The sequence below is a fragment of the Nelumbo lutea genome, chromosome 1, assembly GCF_056320005.1.
Source record: "Nelumbo lutea isolate HS-2025 chromosome 1, American lotus-T2T, whole genome shotgun sequence".
Lineage (NCBI taxonomy): Eukaryota > Viridiplantae > Streptophyta > Magnoliopsida > Proteales > Nelumbonaceae > Nelumbo > Nelumbo lutea.
In genome coordinates, this window is record NC_142684.1 from 638,938 (window position 1) to 656,768 (window position 17,831).

At 45.2% G+C, this 17,831-nt stretch overlaps 1 protein-coding gene across 1 annotated transcript in view; it reads right to left on the reverse strand.

Annotated features, from left to right (window-relative positions):
- Window positions 1-15,609: 15,609 nt before the first annotated feature.
- The window catches only part of LOC148873142 (aspartic proteinase 36-like), a 41,654-nt gene continuing 39,432 nt past the window's right edge, over window positions 15,610-17,831 (reverse strand). The window contains exons 9-10 of the mRNA XM_088963522.1: window positions 15,996-16,067; window positions 15,610-15,863 (exon numbers count right to left, since the gene is read on the reverse strand). Coding sequence (XP_088819648.1) covers window positions 15,715-15,863; window positions 15,996-16,067 — 221 coding nt within the window. The 3' untranslated portion in view covers window positions 15,610-15,714. The remainder of the gene's footprint in view (window positions 15,864-15,995; window positions 16,068-17,831) is intronic.

A 17,831-nucleotide genomic window follows, 5' to 3' on the forward strand; every position in this document is an offset into this window, starting at 1 on the left:
TGCATACAAGAATTGACAGAACCGATTCAGCCATCAAATCTTTAAGCTATCCGACTGAGGTGAAGCCAATCTTTGGTTGGCGAAACCGTAATCTATGAGCAGCCTCTCTCAAGCGCAACCCACCCTATCTCTGAATGACAAATCCTGTATCTCTATCAGAATTTTACTCACCAAAGATGCATTAAGAACAAGAATTCGTAGGTCATCAATTCAGGTATGAATGATTGCCAACCGAAGCATGCAATTTATCTCTAAAATGCATTCAGTCTGTTTCTTGATTAAATGATCTAATTACCTAACTCTTTCTCAAACAATTAAAGTAATCACAGATTCTAGAACAATTCAGCCAAGATTGTTTTATAAATTAAAACCCCAATCAAGAATCCCAAGAACAAGTCATACTCAATTGGATCTGCCTAAGTTTAATTACAAATCAGAATTAAAACTCATCATGGTTTGTATAAAGAAAGAAAGAAGAAAGATTCAATAGAGAAACCTTAAGAAACCCTAATAGAATCTAGGTTACCAAACTGCAGAACCAAAGAGGAAGACAACTTATGAATCTTTGCATCAATCTTCGATCTCCTTGCTGTGATCTTTCTCCAATTCGCATTCAGCAGTCTTCTCCTCTCTCTAGCAGCCTTCTTCTTCAATTTTCTTTCAGGGGTTTGAATCCTTATCTCCTCTTTTTCTCCTCTTTTTATATCCTTCTCTTCAGATAAAACCCTATTCTCGTGTAAGTGGGAGAGTGGTGAATTCCCGGATGAAAATTTGCAGGCTAAGGAATTGCTCCAGCACGTCAGCAATCAGGTTGCAGATAATTCGGGCCCGATTTTAACCTCGATTTAGTCCGTATTTATCAAAAGTCAAAACACAAAAGTTGTAGAAAATTTCCTTATCTTTCCAAGGCATCTTGAAACATTTCAATCGGAATCCGGATGGGAGAGTTATGCTCAAATTACCACGCGGTGCCGAAACTACCCAGAATTACCCGATTTGCCTTCTTTTCCACTTAACGCCTCCTTTCGTGTCCTAAATCGAAATATAAGAATAATGAGTCCACTTAGGCACTAAATAAGTATAAAAGACTATATATTAAGAGATAAAAATATGATAATTTTCATTCTCATCACGAACACCTCAAGCGAACCCACCATACTCTCTTTGGTCGAAGCTGAGGCCTCCACACAACTCGGCAACCAACCTCGTCCACTACGGCCTTGAGAGTGGGGGGCAAGTGATGTAAGAATATCTAGTCGATCTGTAGATCTTGACATGTGGCATCAGCCGGTGGTCGTTTATCATCAACTACTATCAACCTCTCCCAACTGCTCTTCTTCAAAGGTAACTCCAGCTATAAAAGAGGTTCCCACATTGAAGTAAGTACACATAGACTTAAGCTCTAAGTTTCCTCACTTGCTTGGTCTGACTCCTCACAACCCTCGGCTAATTTGACCGTCGGAGTCTTTGCCCCTAGGATAACTCCCGGGGCCTCTGACGTCATTTTTGTCTCAGTAGGTTGGACCTGTCAGCCTCGGACACCAAAAAGTATGTTGTTGCCCTCGGCTTCATATTTGGCAGTAACAAAACTAATAAAGCTCAACTCTTGAGCCTAATCAAGCTTTTACATATATACATACATATAATATTTTTGTTTTATTTGTATAATAATAACTATTTTTTATAATAATGATAATAATAATAATGAATAAAAATTATTATAATAATGAATAATAGTAATAATACCAACTATTTATTATATATATAATAATAATGTTGATGAATAAAAATTAAAAAAAAATGCTAAAATTAGGTCTGATACTACAAAAATATATATTACTGTGATTGTATGGAAAAACTACTACTCTGTTAAGGTTATTGATGTAGCGCAATCCGGGCACTCCTATCTGACTACTGACTGGCTCCTTGTTGGCAACGAACGGAACCTGAGAAGATGAAGGGAAGGATTCCCAGGGATTTGCCTGGTGGGAATACTCTGATGCTTAAGTTAGTACTGTGTATGGGAAGTAAAGAGAAAAACGAAGGTTAAGAGTGGAGGTCGCACTTTATCACTATACTCAAGAGATTAGGGGTCTCAAGAAGAAGTTTCTCCTCTGCTGTGAGGGCTTTTATAGGGGCGCCCTTGTGAGATCGGGCATAACCGCCACTGGGCTCCCTGCCACAGTCGTTACCTGCCAGGGCCGCGCGGGTGGCCGTTGTGACATACTCCTTACCTGGGCGAGTGACACGTCCCCAATGTGATAGGCACGCCTCTGCCTATTGAGAGGCGTGGGCGCAAACTGTCGAAGAGACAGGGACTGCGCTGTCAGTAAGGGATATGGCGCAGTCTTATTGGTATGACCTGTCAGATAGAAGCTTCATGTGGAATTCTCGTGCGGCCCACTCGCGAGCTACTTGCAGCGAGCTCGGAATACTTCAAGAGTACCCTTAGTAGAATTTGTTCTTGGGATGACTTGTCTGCTTGGGAGCTCGGGCAAGCTGGTTTTCTTAGCTTGCGAGCTAAAGTTTCCTCGGAATATCCCTTTGGGGGTAGCTCGGGGAACCCAAAGCTTGCATCGTGGCGAGCTCCTCCTTTTGCGTGATATGATGTAGTGAGCTGCTTTATGGGCCCGTTACTTAGCTGTACTGGGCCGCAACGCTAAGCTGTCGCTTACGTCGAGTCAATGTCCATGTGTTGCCGTTTCATAGATCGTCAAATCATCCTTAATCAATTGCCCCCTACTCCTCGGACTAAGAGTATCGCCTTAGCACGGGGAGTTTATGAAGCGTGATGGACTGATTTGACCAAAATTCAAACTTGATTGACTACCCCCATTAAATGCATTTGCAGGAATCAAGAGATCTTTTGACTTCCCTAACTTTTCGGATTCCAAAAATGTGCTAAGGTGGCCTTTAATTCCGAACGTCGTGCGGCTGCGACTATCTTAATTGTGGAAGATGTGCCGCCAATCGCCTTCGATTTTCAGAAGGCGTGCGGTCGGGATGTCTGTGGGCCATTGGATCTACTTTGATCCAGGCCGTCAGTTTGAAAGGACGGGGGCTATAAATAGGGGGCCCCCCTCGGGCCCTATCTTCTTCCATGCCGTCTTTTGGATTCTGAGGTCGCGTACTTCGCCTAGCCTACTTGGGTTCCTCAGTCTACTCCGTTCCGTCTACTCCGTTCTGTCTACTCTGGTGAGTCCCAATCGCTGTCAGCCATGTCTAGGTACCCACGCCATACCTATCACAGGGGCAATAGCCAGGATGATGATGTCTAGGTACCCACGCCATACCTATCAGTCTACTCCGTTGTGTACACATGCATTTTGTTTCTTGTTGGACTAATACATTGTGGTCTTGTAGCAGCCATCATGTCTAGTGCCGATTCGCGCCGCCTTCACTTGGGTAGCCAGAGACGCCAGGTGAAGAGGATGCACCCCGACCAAACCCTGCCTTCAGGAAGCATTGAGCTCGGGCCTGCCAAGTCGGACCTGCCCTCTCCTCCGACTGAGGTTCCGATGCCCCCTTCTAAGGGGACTAGTGGGACTATCCCTGGGGGAAGCGAGCTCCCTCAGCCGGGGGAGGTCCACTTTAACCCCCTCCAGCCTCGTCCTTACCCCCGATTTCCAATGGGAAACTGGAAAGGGGTAAACGATTATCTGGAAACTCATCGGAGGAGCCGGAAAGCAATCAATAATGACGAGATCGCTTAGTGGGGAAACATGGAGCCTGGGGATCTCTCCGCGTTAGCATCTGTCCACTGCATGGTGGTAAGTGACCTTTTTCCCTCTTTCTCTCTTGTTTTGCCCTTTTCTGTTGTCTTCTTATCCTTCCTTTTCGCCGATAGGTAAATTCTGCCATCCATGCCATGGCTCTCCAGACGTGCATCCATCGCGTCGATGCCCCCGACCAGCGTGCTACCAACCAGAAGCTCCAGGTCAAGCTCGACTGGATCCGGGGTGAGCTTCATCACACCCACAAGGGGAGCGAGTCTCAGGAGCTGCTCGTCCACGACCAGGAGGCTCAAATTGCTCGGCTTACTGAAGAGAGCGCACACTATAGGGAGGAATCATCGAGGATGGCGGGGGAGAGGGAGCTTCTCAGGCAGTAGGTGCGGGACTTGGAGTCCACTCTTCTTAATCAGACCTGAAACTTTGATCAGATGGTGGAGGCTGAGCGAGAGAAAGCGATCTGGGATTTTAAAGACTCCTAGGAATTTCATGACCTACAGGTGGAGTATGGTTCGGGTTCGTACCGCTCAGGGTTTATGCTCTGCCGGTGGCTGATTTGGAAGAAGTTCTCTGGACTCGACCTCGACGGCATTACTATGAAGGGCCTGTCCCCTGAGACAACAGACCAAGCGGACGAAGAGGAGCCTGACACTCTAGAGGATGAGGAGGTGGATACTTGAGGTGGCGTTTCTCTGGGCTTCTGTGGCTTCTGGGCGCCGTAAACCTAGTCTTTCACAAGTTTTTGGTTGGGCAGTTGTGCCCTATGATGATCAGACCTTCCCAAGCTATTTAGCTCGGTTACTACACTTGTTATTTTCTTTATTGTTTTTTTTTTTTGACAATGAAAGTTTCTTCCTTCTTCTAAGTATGATGAACTCCCTTTACTTTTACTAAAGCAATCTCATAATTTGAGTTGTTAAAGTTACATACTCGAAGTAGGGCTCTTTGGTAGGCCTTATACCGATTTGTCACGTTCAAGGCCCCTGTGGTATATCACGGATTGATTACAATGCATGTCCGAGCTAAGCATTGGTTGGTTATTCCTCAGTTCAACCAACGTATCGGGATGAGCTATGCTTCGCAGGGTTTGAACCCGAGCTGCTTACGCTTTTGATATTTCATACCTTTGCCACTACAGTGTCTTTCTTCACGCTGAGGTCTTTGTTAGCTCGGTGTTTTGGCCCTTGGGCTGCAGGAGTGGCTCGTGGCCCACTCACGGAGTTTGCCCATGCCATAGAGGCGGTTGGGTCCTGTTGTGCCAAGGTCATATTAGCCTGGTATTCTAGCCCTTAGGCTTTGGGAGGGACCCGTAGTCCACTCTTGGATTTCTCCCAGGCTGAAGTGGCAACAGGGGTCTTCTTGTGCCGAGATCATGTTAGCTCGGTCTTCTGGTCCTTAGGCTTTGGAAGGGACCCGTAGTTCGCTTGATTTTTACAGATAATATTGCCTCATGTTGACAATATTCCATGCTCGAGGTACTTGTTTCCCTTTGAGAGTCTCAAGCTCATATGTTCCTTCCCCGAGCACTCGTTTCACTCGGTAAGGACCTTCCCAGTTGGACCCGAGCTTGCAAGTGCCGGGCTTAGGCACCATAACTTTACGAAGGGCTAGGTCACCAACGCGAAGGTTTCACCTCTTGACCCTGGCGTTATAGTACCGAGCTACTCTCTGCTAGTAGGTTGCGGTCCTAATGTACGCGAGGTCCCATACTTCGTCGAGTAGGTCGAGGTTGGTACATAGCTCATCTTCATTTGTTTGATCACTGTATGCTTCGAGGCGCAACATAGGTACTTCGATCTCTGCGGGGATCAATGCTTCGGTGCCATAGGCAAGATTGAAGGGTGTTTCTCCCGTGGCAGTCTTCTCCGTGGTTTGGTAAGCCCATAGGACACTGGGTAGTTCGTCTGCCCACAATCCTTTAGCTCAGTCCAGTCGTGCCTTTAGTCTACGGAGGATGGCTCTGTTCATGATTTCTGCCTCACCGTTTGCTTGAGGGTGTGCAAATGAAGTAAAATTCTGTTGGATCCCCATGTCTCAGCACCAATCTTGGAATTTGATGTCCTCAAACTGCTTGCCGTTGTCTGAGATCAATACCCGAGGTAATCCGAAGCGGCGAACGATGTTCTTCCAAAAGAAGTTTTGAACATTTCAGGTCGTGATCGTCATGAGGGGTTTGGCTTCTATCCACTTGGTAAAATAATCCACTACTACTACTAAGAACTTCCTTCCACCCGTTACTGGTGGGAAAGGCCCAAGAAGATCGATGCCCCACTGCGCAAAGGTGTTAGACAATTTTGTATGCCCTTAGCTTCAATCCAATTTGATGTACTTTTGACATTTAGTGTAAATAAATAAAGTGCATGTTTGATTCATGTTGTTTGGCATATTTCTGTGTAAGACCCTAAAACTGGACACTTATAGAGACTCGTGTTAGTTTTAAATGTTCACAGCCATTGGATAAATCTGGGGAGATTTATTCTGCCAAGGTTGATACTGGTGTGCCACTAAGTGTTGGGATGGCTTGTCTAGGCCACCAGGGTAAGACCCAAGGCACATGCAGTATGGGATTACTTGAATCCTTGAACCGGACCAGATTTTTAGTATTGCCCTGGACCTTGGAGATAGATGGGCAAAACTAGAAAGTTGCACCTGACCCCTAGACTCGATTATGACACTTCACTAGGTGTCGAATCGGATTGTCTTTGATATGTCAATCAGTGAGATCCTTGGCTGGGGTCAAAACCTGGGCATGTTGGGGCAGTCTAAGAATTCATCTGAGTGAGTGATCATAGTGACAGAATCAGCCCCTTTGTCGGACAATGGTAATGATCGGGAATGCACTCTCTCTGATGGAAACCAAACTGCCGGCAGTTGATTTCAATCGTTGGAATTTTGTTTTGCAAAATTAATATATATATATACATATATATATATATATATATATATATATATGTACGGTTTCAAAATGTTTGCAAATGGTTTTAATTCCCAGGATCCATGTGAGTAGAGAGTGTGGCATTGTTCCTTGCAGTCGAGGGAGAGGTCCTCTTTTGTCGGGCAGTGCTTGATCATTAAGGGCTGAGAGGTTAAGTGTAAGACCATTTAGGATAATACCTGATGGGCTAATCTTGCACCTACCCACAGTCCTTGGGTTTTTATAAGATGGCTTGGTCCAGAAACCACTTAATGTAAGTGTTGGGCCCATAGGGTTCATGTGATGGGCTCAAGGGATCACTGAGTTTTTCAGTGAATTTGGTTGGGCCTTGTAATAAAGGCTAGGCCGAACCCATATGGGTGGTGTGTAGATCAATGCTTGGGTCCCATGCCATACAAAGAAGCCCAACTGGACAACAGATTGGAAACTAGTTAAACACTGAACACGTAAATGGGCCAAAAGCCCATTACGAGCTGGGCTGATATGATCACCCATCTATGGGGCGAATCTAAGATTAATGTTAGTAAAAGGATTGGGCTTCTGACCTTATTCACTCTGGGAGACCAAATTCAAATCAGATTTGAATCTGATAACCTCCTGATAAGATCAGGAATAAACTAACTTAATCTGCAGATAGGATTAAGATAATCCCCTATCCAAATACTGATTTGGATTGGGATAAATCCTAATCAGGAGGTTTTCTTAAACAAGAAGAAAGGAGGAGAAACAACAAATTCAAAAATATCAGATTTCGAACCAAGGGTTTTACAGTAAGGAAGAAAGCCTTCTGCGTACAGAGATTAGATCTCACAAAACTCCAGAGAGAAGAAAAGCTATTCATCCATCTTCGTCCTAGGAGTTCTCCTCCAGCCGCTGCCTTCCCTTCTTGCAAGATTCGATCTTTGCAGAAGAAAGAAGTCAATAAATCAGTTCTTGACATCAGTCTTGCAGAAAAGACTGAAAATGATTTGGTGTTCAGAGTTTCCAGTGGGTTCTTGCGAAGGATCCAAATTGTAGGACGCACCCTACTGGTTCCGTTCCATCCACAACTGTGTCATCTTCAGCAGGAGCGGATCTTGGTGTCTTCTTTGGGCGTGAACACCAACTTTGGGAGATACTGTTTCTCTAGATCAGGTATAGTCCTTCCTATTTCTTTTGGTTCAGATCTGGTTCGATTATGGTTCAAGTAGAATCCTTGAACATTGTATTCTAAATTTAGGAAATATGATTCCCAATTGGGAGAATGTAGGAAAATTTTTGAAATTCGCCCACACATTCCGCACCCTTCATGGCGTCCATTAGATGGATCCTACCATTCTTTCAAAAGGGCCACGGGCTGGTGAGATACTTGAGCTCGGAAGCGGGTTGGTGGTAAATATTGGCATGTCTTTGGCATTTATCACATTTTCTGACAAGTTCAATGGCATCTACCTTCATTGTTGGCCAATAATACCCTTGCCGAAGTGCTTTCTGGGAAAGGGCCCTGCCCCCCAAGTGTCCGCCGCATAGACCCTCATGAGTGTCACGGAGTACGAGCTCGGCTTCGGTAGGTTGCCAGCAACGCAGGTAGGGGAGCGTGTAGGATCTCTTGTATAGCCGCTCATCCATCATAACGTATTTAGTTGCCTGGCGTTGCACCTTTCTACCTGCATTGCAATCTGCAGGGAGGGTCCCGTGTAACAAGAAGCTCATGAGCGGGTCAATCCAGCTTGGCTCTACTCGAATGATGGGAGCAACCTCCTCTAGCCCCCCGAGGATGCTAGGCCAAGACAGGTCCTCTATGTACACGGTTCTCATGGTGATGTCGCTAGTGCTGGCTAACTTGGATAGGGCATCGGCCTCGGCGTTCTCCGACCTAGGGATCTGTCTGATGAAGTGTGACTGGAAGTTGAGCAGGGCCTTTCTAACTTTGGCTAAGTAGGCGACCATGGTCAGCTCGCAAGCTTCATATTCGCCCGTAACCTGGTTGACCACGAGCTGGGAGTCACTACAAATAACGATGTGCTTGGCTTTTACTTCTCTGGCTAAGGCTAGTCTGGCTATCAATGCCTCGTATTCTGCTTCATTGTTAGATGCCTTGAACTCAAAGCGTAGTGCGTACTCCAGTTTCATGCCGCTTGGGCCGTGTAGAACTATTCCAGCACCGCTGCCCTGTTGGCTTGAGGAACCATCTACGTGAAGGATCTAGGGCTCCTCATCCCAGCTCGCGGTTGGCCGAGCTAGGAGAGGTGCCACACTGGCTACTACTTCACGGGGTTCGGACTTGACCGATCCGGGAGCTTCGGGCTTACCCGGGGTGGGAGCCTCACGCTCAACCAGACTAGGAACTTCGGAGTTGAATGTGAACTCAGCTATGAAATCTGCTAAGGCTTGGGCCTTAATGGCAGTTCGCGGCTTGTACTGGAGGTCGTACTCGCTGAGCTCAATGGCCCACTTTGCCAACCGACCGAAGATCTTGGGCTTAAGCAATACTTGCCTCAGAGGTTTGTCAGTAAGGATGATAACAGTATGAGCTTGGAAGTACGGGTGAAGCTTCCGAGCTGCACTTATCAATGTGTATGCTAGCTTTTCCATCTCCGGGTATCTCGTTTCTGCTCCCTACAATACTTTACTAACATAATAGATGGGTCATTGGACCCGATTTACTTCCTTTATTAGTACCGAACTGACCACCCCGTCGCTCGCCGAGAGGTAGAGTTCTAAAACATCGCCCTCATCGGCCCAGGTCAAGGTCGGCACACTGGTAAAGTATTCTTTGAGCTCGTCGAATGCGAGCTGGCAATCTTGGGTCCATTCAAACCCTTTGCTCTTTATTGCCTTAAAGAACAGCAGACAGCGGTTTGTCGATTTAGACATGAAATGGCTTAGGGCGGCTATGCGGCCATTCAACCTCTAAACCTCCTTCAACTTCCGAGGCAGTTTCATGTCCAAGATGGCCTTAACCTTATCTGGGTTGGCTTCAATGCCGCGCCGGTTAATGATGTATCCCGAGAACTTACCCGAGGTTACACCGAACACACACTTGTTTGGATTCAATCTCATATTAAACTTACGCAAAATTTCAAAAACATAACGCAAATCTTGTACTAATTCATGTGAGAATTGAGTTTTGACGACCATGTTGTCAACATAGCATTCTACTTTTCTGCTGATTAACAACGCAAATAATTTATTTACAAGCCTCTGAAAGGTTGGCCCTACATTTTTCAACCCGAAGGGCTTAACCTTGTAACAGTATAGGCCGAACTCCGTGATGAAGGCAGTCTTTTCTTCGTCTGTCGGGTCCATCTTGATCTGGTTATAGCCCGAATAGGCGTCCAAGAAACTTAGCAACTCATGCCCCGAGGTCGCGTCCACCAGACGGTCGATTCGGGGGAGAAGGAAGCAGTCTTTCGGGCAAGCTTGGTTCAGGTCGGTGTAGTCGACGCACATGTGCCACTTGTCGTTGGCCTTCTTTACCAGGATGGGGTTGGCTACCCAGCTTAGGTATTGGACTTCTCTTATGAATTCCGCTGCGAGGAGCTTCTCGACTTCCTCGTCGACCGCTTTCCACCATTCTAGAGCTAGGTTGCATTTCTTCTATCTAACGGGCCTAACTACAGGATCAGTGTCCAGCTTGTGAGTTATGAGTTTGAGGTCTATACCGGGCATTTCTACCATGGACCATGCAAAAATATCTAAATTTTGAAGTAAAAAACTTACCAGTTTGGATCGTAGGGGTTCTTGGACGGAAGCGCCGATCTGGAGCGTCTGAACTGGGTCTACTGTCGAGGTCGGGACCACGACCGTTTCTTTCGAGGGTGTGGCTCGCTCTTCGCCTTGCTCCGTGGATCGTTTCAGTTCAAAGTCATCGGCCACCTTGGTTTTTCCCTTTAGGGCGGCAACGTAGCACTTGCGGGACTCGAGCTGGTCGCCCCGCGCTACTCCCACACCAAAGTCTGTTGGGAACTTCATAGCCAAGTGGTAAGTGGAGACCACCGCCCGTAGGACATGGGTGATCGGTCGACCTACTATGGCATTGTAGGGAGAGGGGGTCGCTACCACCAGGAAGTTGTATTCGAATCTGACCACACAAGACCACATGTCAATCTCTACAGGTACTGTTATTTTTCCAAGGGGTCGGACTTCTTCTCTGCTAAAGCCTACCAAAGGGGTGTCTACGGGCTTTAGGTCACTTCTCTGCAACTGGAGCTGGTCAAATGCGGCTTTGAAGAGTATGTCGTCCGAGCTGCCTGAGTCGACGAGTATGCGCCTGACCTCGAAGTCGTTGATTCTCAACTTTATTACGAGTGCGTCGTCGTGGGGGTAATGGACCCCTCGTGCATCGTCTTCTGTGAAGAAGATTGGCTCTTCCGTTCTTGGCCGCTTCGGGGGGTTCTGCTCCTCCTGGGTGACCTCATGAACCGACGTCCGAGCTGCCGCTGAAGTGCAACCTACAACGATTGAACCTCCCATTATCATGTGGATGGTCCCCCAAACTGGCCTCTCCTCTGGAGGCTGCCTCTACGGTTGTTCGGCCGGCCTACTGCTGGACTCGGGAGCATCTTTACCGTGCTCCCCTTGCCGACCTGTTCTATTACTAATATTATTGTTATTATTATTTTGTACAGTTTCTCAAATATCCGCGACGGATGAGCTCCTCTATCTCATCGCGGAGGTTTTTACAACTCTCGGTATTGTGACCGTGGTCTTTGTGAAAGCTACAATACAGACTCTTATTTCTCTCATTGGGATTCCCCCTCAGACGGGGTGGCCACTTCACGTACGGGGCGTCCTTGATCACCATCAGAATTTCAGCCCACTTCGCGTTCAGTGGAGTGTAATCAGCTCAGTCTGGAGCAGGAGCTCAGAACGACTGACCCGGCTTTGCACCCCGAGATGTTTCCTTTTCTCTTCAGGTGTCCTCTTGACTGGAAGGTTCTCCTTCTCTATTTTTTTTTTCGGGTGCACCCTCATCCTTCTGGTTGATCTCCTCTTCGGTGGCTATGAATTTATCCACGAGTTTCAGAAACTCGGTTATGGTCGTAGGTTGGTTGAAAACCATCTGCCACTTGAATTCTTTGTGCTTCACACCCTTCTTGGCTGCTGCAAGGCGTACAGCGGGATCCAGGTGCAGTATCTGCATACAAGCGTCGTTGAACCGCTTGATATAGCTCCTGATGGACTCTCCCTCCCTTTGTGCTACGTTGAAGATGCTTTCTTCAATTCGCGGGCACCGCTTGCTAGTGACAAAGTGGGACGTGAAGGTTTGTGCGAACTGCATCCAGCTTCTTATCGACCCGGGTGCCAAGTTCCGGTACCATGTGCAGGCTGCTCCCCTAAACGTAGTGGAGAAGGCCACACACATGCACGACTCACTAGCTCCCGCCGATGCATCTATGACTGAAAGGCATCTACATGATCACTCGGGTCGAATGACCCGTCATACTTGTCAAGAGGGGGGAGCTTGAAATCCTTGGGCATCGGGACCGCCAGGAGTTCAGAAGACAGGGGGGACGGAACTGAGAGGAGGGGAGCTTTGGCTTTGATCGGGCCTACCTCTTCTTTGCCCATGAGCTCGGGAAAATCGTGGGTGACAGATCGGCGAGTTCGGCGTCGGCACCTCTGCTTCCTGACGAGCTCGGCGTTCGTGCTGCTCACCTCCGCGCTATCCAGGACGGTTTGCACCAGGGGTAGCCCGATCTACTGGTGATGGCTACGGGCAGAAGGGGCCTGCTTGGTGTCTGTTGCCAGGATCTTGAACCGGTTCTCAAGAATCGGGGTTCCAAACTTTGACTATCGAGGCGATGCTGACCTGCCAAGTCGAGGTCCTCCCGACCTGTCCGCCTACGGCGAGATCGGGATAGCCGATCTCTCCCATCTGGCGTGGGGGGAGGCTTGGTTTTTTGGGAGATTTTGGGGGGCCTCTCCTCGGCCAGAGTGTTCACTCTAGCGGCGAGACTTGGCTTGCTGCGAGGCCAGGTGCTAAGGCTGGAGCTAAGGCTGTTAAAGCTGAGGTTGGGGCAGCTGGGGGAACTGTTGTTGATACTGGTACTGGGAGACCTGGTGCAGCTCATGCTGTTGGTAGAGCTGAAGCCATTGGAACTGTTGCATTTGGGCCTGCATGGCTCTCATGCACTGCATCAGGTCCTCCAGCTGGTTCGGGCTGGCTACTGGGGGGATGACCGAAGGTTCGGTGAACGTCGTTCTGACCGTAGCAAGGAGTTGGGCGATGACGGGTGCCATTGTGAGAGGCACGTTCAAGTTGGGGATTCCGTCTACTGGAAGCAATCTTTGGTCTTCTCCTTGGGCATGAACACCTTCATTGGTGGTTTACTATTACTTCGTATCAGGTATATCCCTCTACTCCCTTTTGGTTTCAAATATAGTCTGGTTTGGTTTCAAGATTAATCCTTGAAAATGTAGATTTCTAAAATAGGGAATGTGATTCCCACATGAGAGAGAGATAAATTTTTGAAATTTTGCCCAACCTTCTTGCAAGGTTCGACCATCCATATGATGGATCTCTCATCCCTTCAAAAACAAATAACCCAAGTTCTTTTTTGGGATTATAGTAGATAATGGCAACTTTTGGGCCCTAATATCAATAAAAGTAATACTTTTAATAAAAGTTCAAAAATAGGTTAACTTTTTAAAAATAATATCAACTAAGGGAAAAAATATTGTTCTTCAGGACAACACGACCAAAACTTCCATGTCTTATGGGACTCAAACAAAAAATAGAGCTTCTGATAAGACCTCATACGCCAAACCATCCTTGGATGAAATAAATGAGCCTTGAGATCATGAACACTTATCTCAAGCAAGCTTTGTTTCTTATCAAGACTCATAGAATTCCAATAGATCGAACTTGGTCCATTTTGTCCACCGAAGAAGAAACCTTTCGTAGATTTGCATACTTGCGGCGCTCTCCAACTCGATGGGACAACCTAGAAGGCGATTCCGAAGGCTTCTCCTCGTCATTCTGGGATTGGGAAGAGCATATTTCTGTTGCAATAACCTCGCAACAGCAACACGCACCTCAATCTCTTTCCTTCTTTCTTCAAGTGTCTTAGTGGCCTTCTTGATCTCATCGGGCCGCCTAGTCTAACCAGCCTGACCTCCATGGGGTCTTTCGATAGCCCGTCTCATCAGAATCAAACGAAACTTCTCTTCCCTAGTCCCATTGTCAAGATTCTTCATCCACATAGATATAGAAGCAATGTTTGACTTCTGAATGAGCGAACAAAGTTCCTGCTGCACAGGGGCGATCTGAACCTCGAGTGTGGACAGCTTCTGCTGGCTCTCATCCTGGAAGCCCTCTTTGGTAGGATCAACAGGGTTCAGAATCGAAAGCGCCCGCTCACACTCCTGCACAACCTCCTCATGGCCCTTGCTCTCATTGGATGCCTCGTACAACAGATTGGCATAGAAGTGGGCAAACTCAATTGAGTTGGGGGAGAGCAAAATGATGCATGGAACAGACTATATTGTGTTCTTGAGGTGTCGTTGCTTGGCATTGGGTTCCTCAATTACGGAAGCAACCTTGACACAAAAAGTCCCCTGGTTGCGGTGAAGGAGAATAGAGTTCCCATGGTGGAGACAAAACTCTTTCATCAGTCTCAAAGCCTTGGTGTGGTTTCCTCGCCAAAGAGCGGTGAGGGCTCACTCGCATTCGAGCTTGACTGCAGACTATGATGAAGCATCCAATTAGATGGTGGCTTTGATCTTACTGGGCTCTTGTCTGGAGTCTCAAAGGGATCGAGATTCGTGAACGTTCCTCTTCAACGAAGCCCAAACTATCGATAGCATTAGGAGCCCATAACGCTCTTTTTGGGCGAAGGCATTGTCGGAGGTTGCCGGAAGCGGCAGTGGGCGGCGATGGGCGACAGTGTTGATCAATAATCTGGAAGAGGAAGAAGATGAACAATATTTTTGTCCTTATTTGATATTATTTTTAAAAAGATGAACTTGTTTTTGAAATTTTATTAAAAATATCACTTTTATGGATATTAGGGCCCAAAAGTTGCCATTATTTGCTATAATCCCTTTTTTTTTTCCTTCTTTCTTTAACCAAACTCTCTCTCTCTCTTACGTGGAGCCATTCAGATTCAAATAAGAAAAAATAAAGCAATAATCAAATCCGTAAGGGAGCAAAAAGTAAAACAAAACCAACAAAACACCTTGGCTATGCTAGCACTCGATGGCACCCGACAATGCTCTTATTCTCCTTTAGACCCACCACCTATTTCGTCGTCTTCATTGCTCGAACTCACTTTGTCTTAATTGAGAACCTGCAGCTGTTGCAGAGCAGTCCATCGTCTACTCGGATCTTGTGGTTAAAAGTTTAAAAAAGAATGATGACAAAATAATATTTTTAACCATTTTGTTGACACTGACGATAAGAAAGATTTAATCAATTATCAAAAACAATAAGAGTATAGTTAGTCACTTTCCTAAACCTTAGGGATAGTTTAAGAAATTTGCCCTACATATAATAAACATTGGAGATAACTTTCTCAAGAAAAGTAAAAAGAAAAAGAAAAATTGAGATATCGCCATATTAAACAGGTATTAAGACATTGGCAACTTTTTTATTCCTAGAAGCTTTTGTGTGTCCCTTGTCGAAGGGGGAAATTTTGCAATGTATCGAGAAGAATGTGAACTATGATTCAATGCAACCTAATGATATAACCACGATATTTCCCTTTTCCTATAGGATTGAAATATCCAGAAAAATTGCAGTTTCGAACCTTATAAGACAGTTATAGGGCAGCCATTGTCTAGGATACATTTCGTTTGCTATTGCTGAATATCTGCAGCTACTGCACCTTGAAACCACAATTGAAACAATATAAGGACCTGAAAAAAGTTTGAGAGAAAACAGGTCCTTTATACGGGTAAGCATAGCTATGATCCATGCTTAATGGTACTGCGAAAACTGCTGAGGCATGAAAAAAAATCTATCAAGCTGAAACTTTCTTTTTTTTTCTGACATTTTCATTTAGAAGGAAATGATTATAATACATGGAAATTAATGGAGGATGCATGATTATTGCTTTCACTAATTCAATAAATTAAGTTATGCAGCATGGCGGTTAATAACAACAACATTATAACCCATCCCACATTCCGACTCCATGCAGAAGAAACATCATGTGCACCTATATAATACTCTGCTCCAGACTGTTCATCCTGAACTTTAATGCTTGAAGAACCTGGAATCAACAATAGAAACGTAAATTTTGATTTCAAGCCAGCCTCAAGAAAAATGAAATTAGAGGTCTGTTTATTTTTTCCTCCTTCGCAATTAAGTAAATAACAAATAGTGCAAATTACATGAGACTTACAATTATACTCAGTCCACCCAATTGTCTGATTTTCAAGGTCATATACAATTAGCTTATTTGATAAAACTATATCTGCAAGGGAAACACAAGAATTAAACCAAAAGATGAAGGAGGCGATTAGAAATGATAGACTCGTGAGTAAAGCGCTTCTGTTGAAACATTTGTGGAGATTATTAAATGCCAAGAATAGTATATGGGCTGAAGTGATCAAGGCAAAATATCTGAAAAATAAAAGCTTCTATACAGAAAAAGTTCATCAATCTCACTCTTCACGGTGGAAACAGCTAATGAAGGTGAAAGAAGAGGTTAAAAATGATTTTTTTTGGAAGGTAAAAACTGGGGAGGACATCTATGTTTTTCAAGACCTTTCGGTTTCAACAATTCCTAATGGTCTGCTAAATGGAAAATCAGGTATCAAAGAGATATATCAAAGGTTGAAAGTTAAAAACCTCTGCACGCCTAATGGGGGATGGAATCTAGAAAATCTAAATGAGATGTTTGACCAAGAAGAAAAATAATCAATCCTAAAGGTGGTATTTAGTAGGAGAGAAACATATGACAGATTGCTTTGGAAACCATCCAATGATGGAAATTATCTATAGGTCCTTTCTATCCAAGCAAGAAGGCTGCTCATTAAGAGATCCACTACACACATGGATTTGGAAAGCAAAAATACCTCAGCGTAATAAACTCTTTGCATAATAAACGAAAAGACTTGCATCTTTTGTGGACAACATGATGAAACTGACTTCCATTTAATGGTTGAATGTCCTTTCGCAAGAGCTGTATGGATTCAGGCCAACATTGGTTTCAATCCAGATTTTTTTTGAGGTGCAGACCATGCGTCAAGTTGCAATTAAATGGATTCAAAATCTTCACATAGAAAGAGACATGCAACAAAGGTTATTTGGAAAATGGGTTGCTCTAATGAGGTTAATATGGGAAGAAAGAAATGGCCAGTTTTTTCAAGGCAACAAAGCGAATCCTATGACCCTCATACATAAGCTGAACTATTTAAATATACAAGAGCCCTCTGCAAGTTCTGCTACCATGATCTACCAGGAGGCTGCATCTAATCAGAATGTTTTACCCTCTGAAGGTGGTACATACTATATCTATGTTGATGGATCATTTGTCTCAAACTTGCAGGCCGGTATTGGCATTGTAGTGCTCTCCCCAACCAAAAACTTTGTTGCAGCAATTGGGAAAAATGTAAAAGTTCTAAACCTAGAACAGGCAGAACAATGGGCCATGTTAATTGCATTACATTGGGCTCTCAATTTTGGTCTGAAACAGGTGCAAGTTTTCACAGATTCAGCTACCCTAGTCTCTCAAGTATCCAACAAAAACAAGAGCACAAGATGGCTGGAATAGGCATTGATTGAAGAAATTGAGTGTGCTGTAAATCAACTAGTTAGTTGTAAAATAACCTATATTGAAAGAAGCTGTAATGGCCCACACAATATGAGGAATATCTAGGCAGCAAGGCGATATGGAATATCTTGAAACTCCACCAAGCTGGCTAGGGGAGCACTTCTCCAGCCCTAGCTTAGCATGGAGATGTATTTTAAAACCTTCTTAATGAATCCTCTTTCAGTTTTTGCCAAAAAAAAGGGTTACACCAATAAGGCATTTTTTAGATAGGGCCTTCACATCATTGCCTTCAAGGCAAATACCACAATGCGTGTTGTATACATTGTTGTATTTTATTAGTGCTTTGTAAAATTTAACTCAACTGACCGATACCCAGCCTATGTGTGAATTTTCATAGGAAGCCATCGCGTGAAACCCTAGGCGCTGTTTTCTCTCTCCTCTCTCCTGGCGGTTCCCAATGAA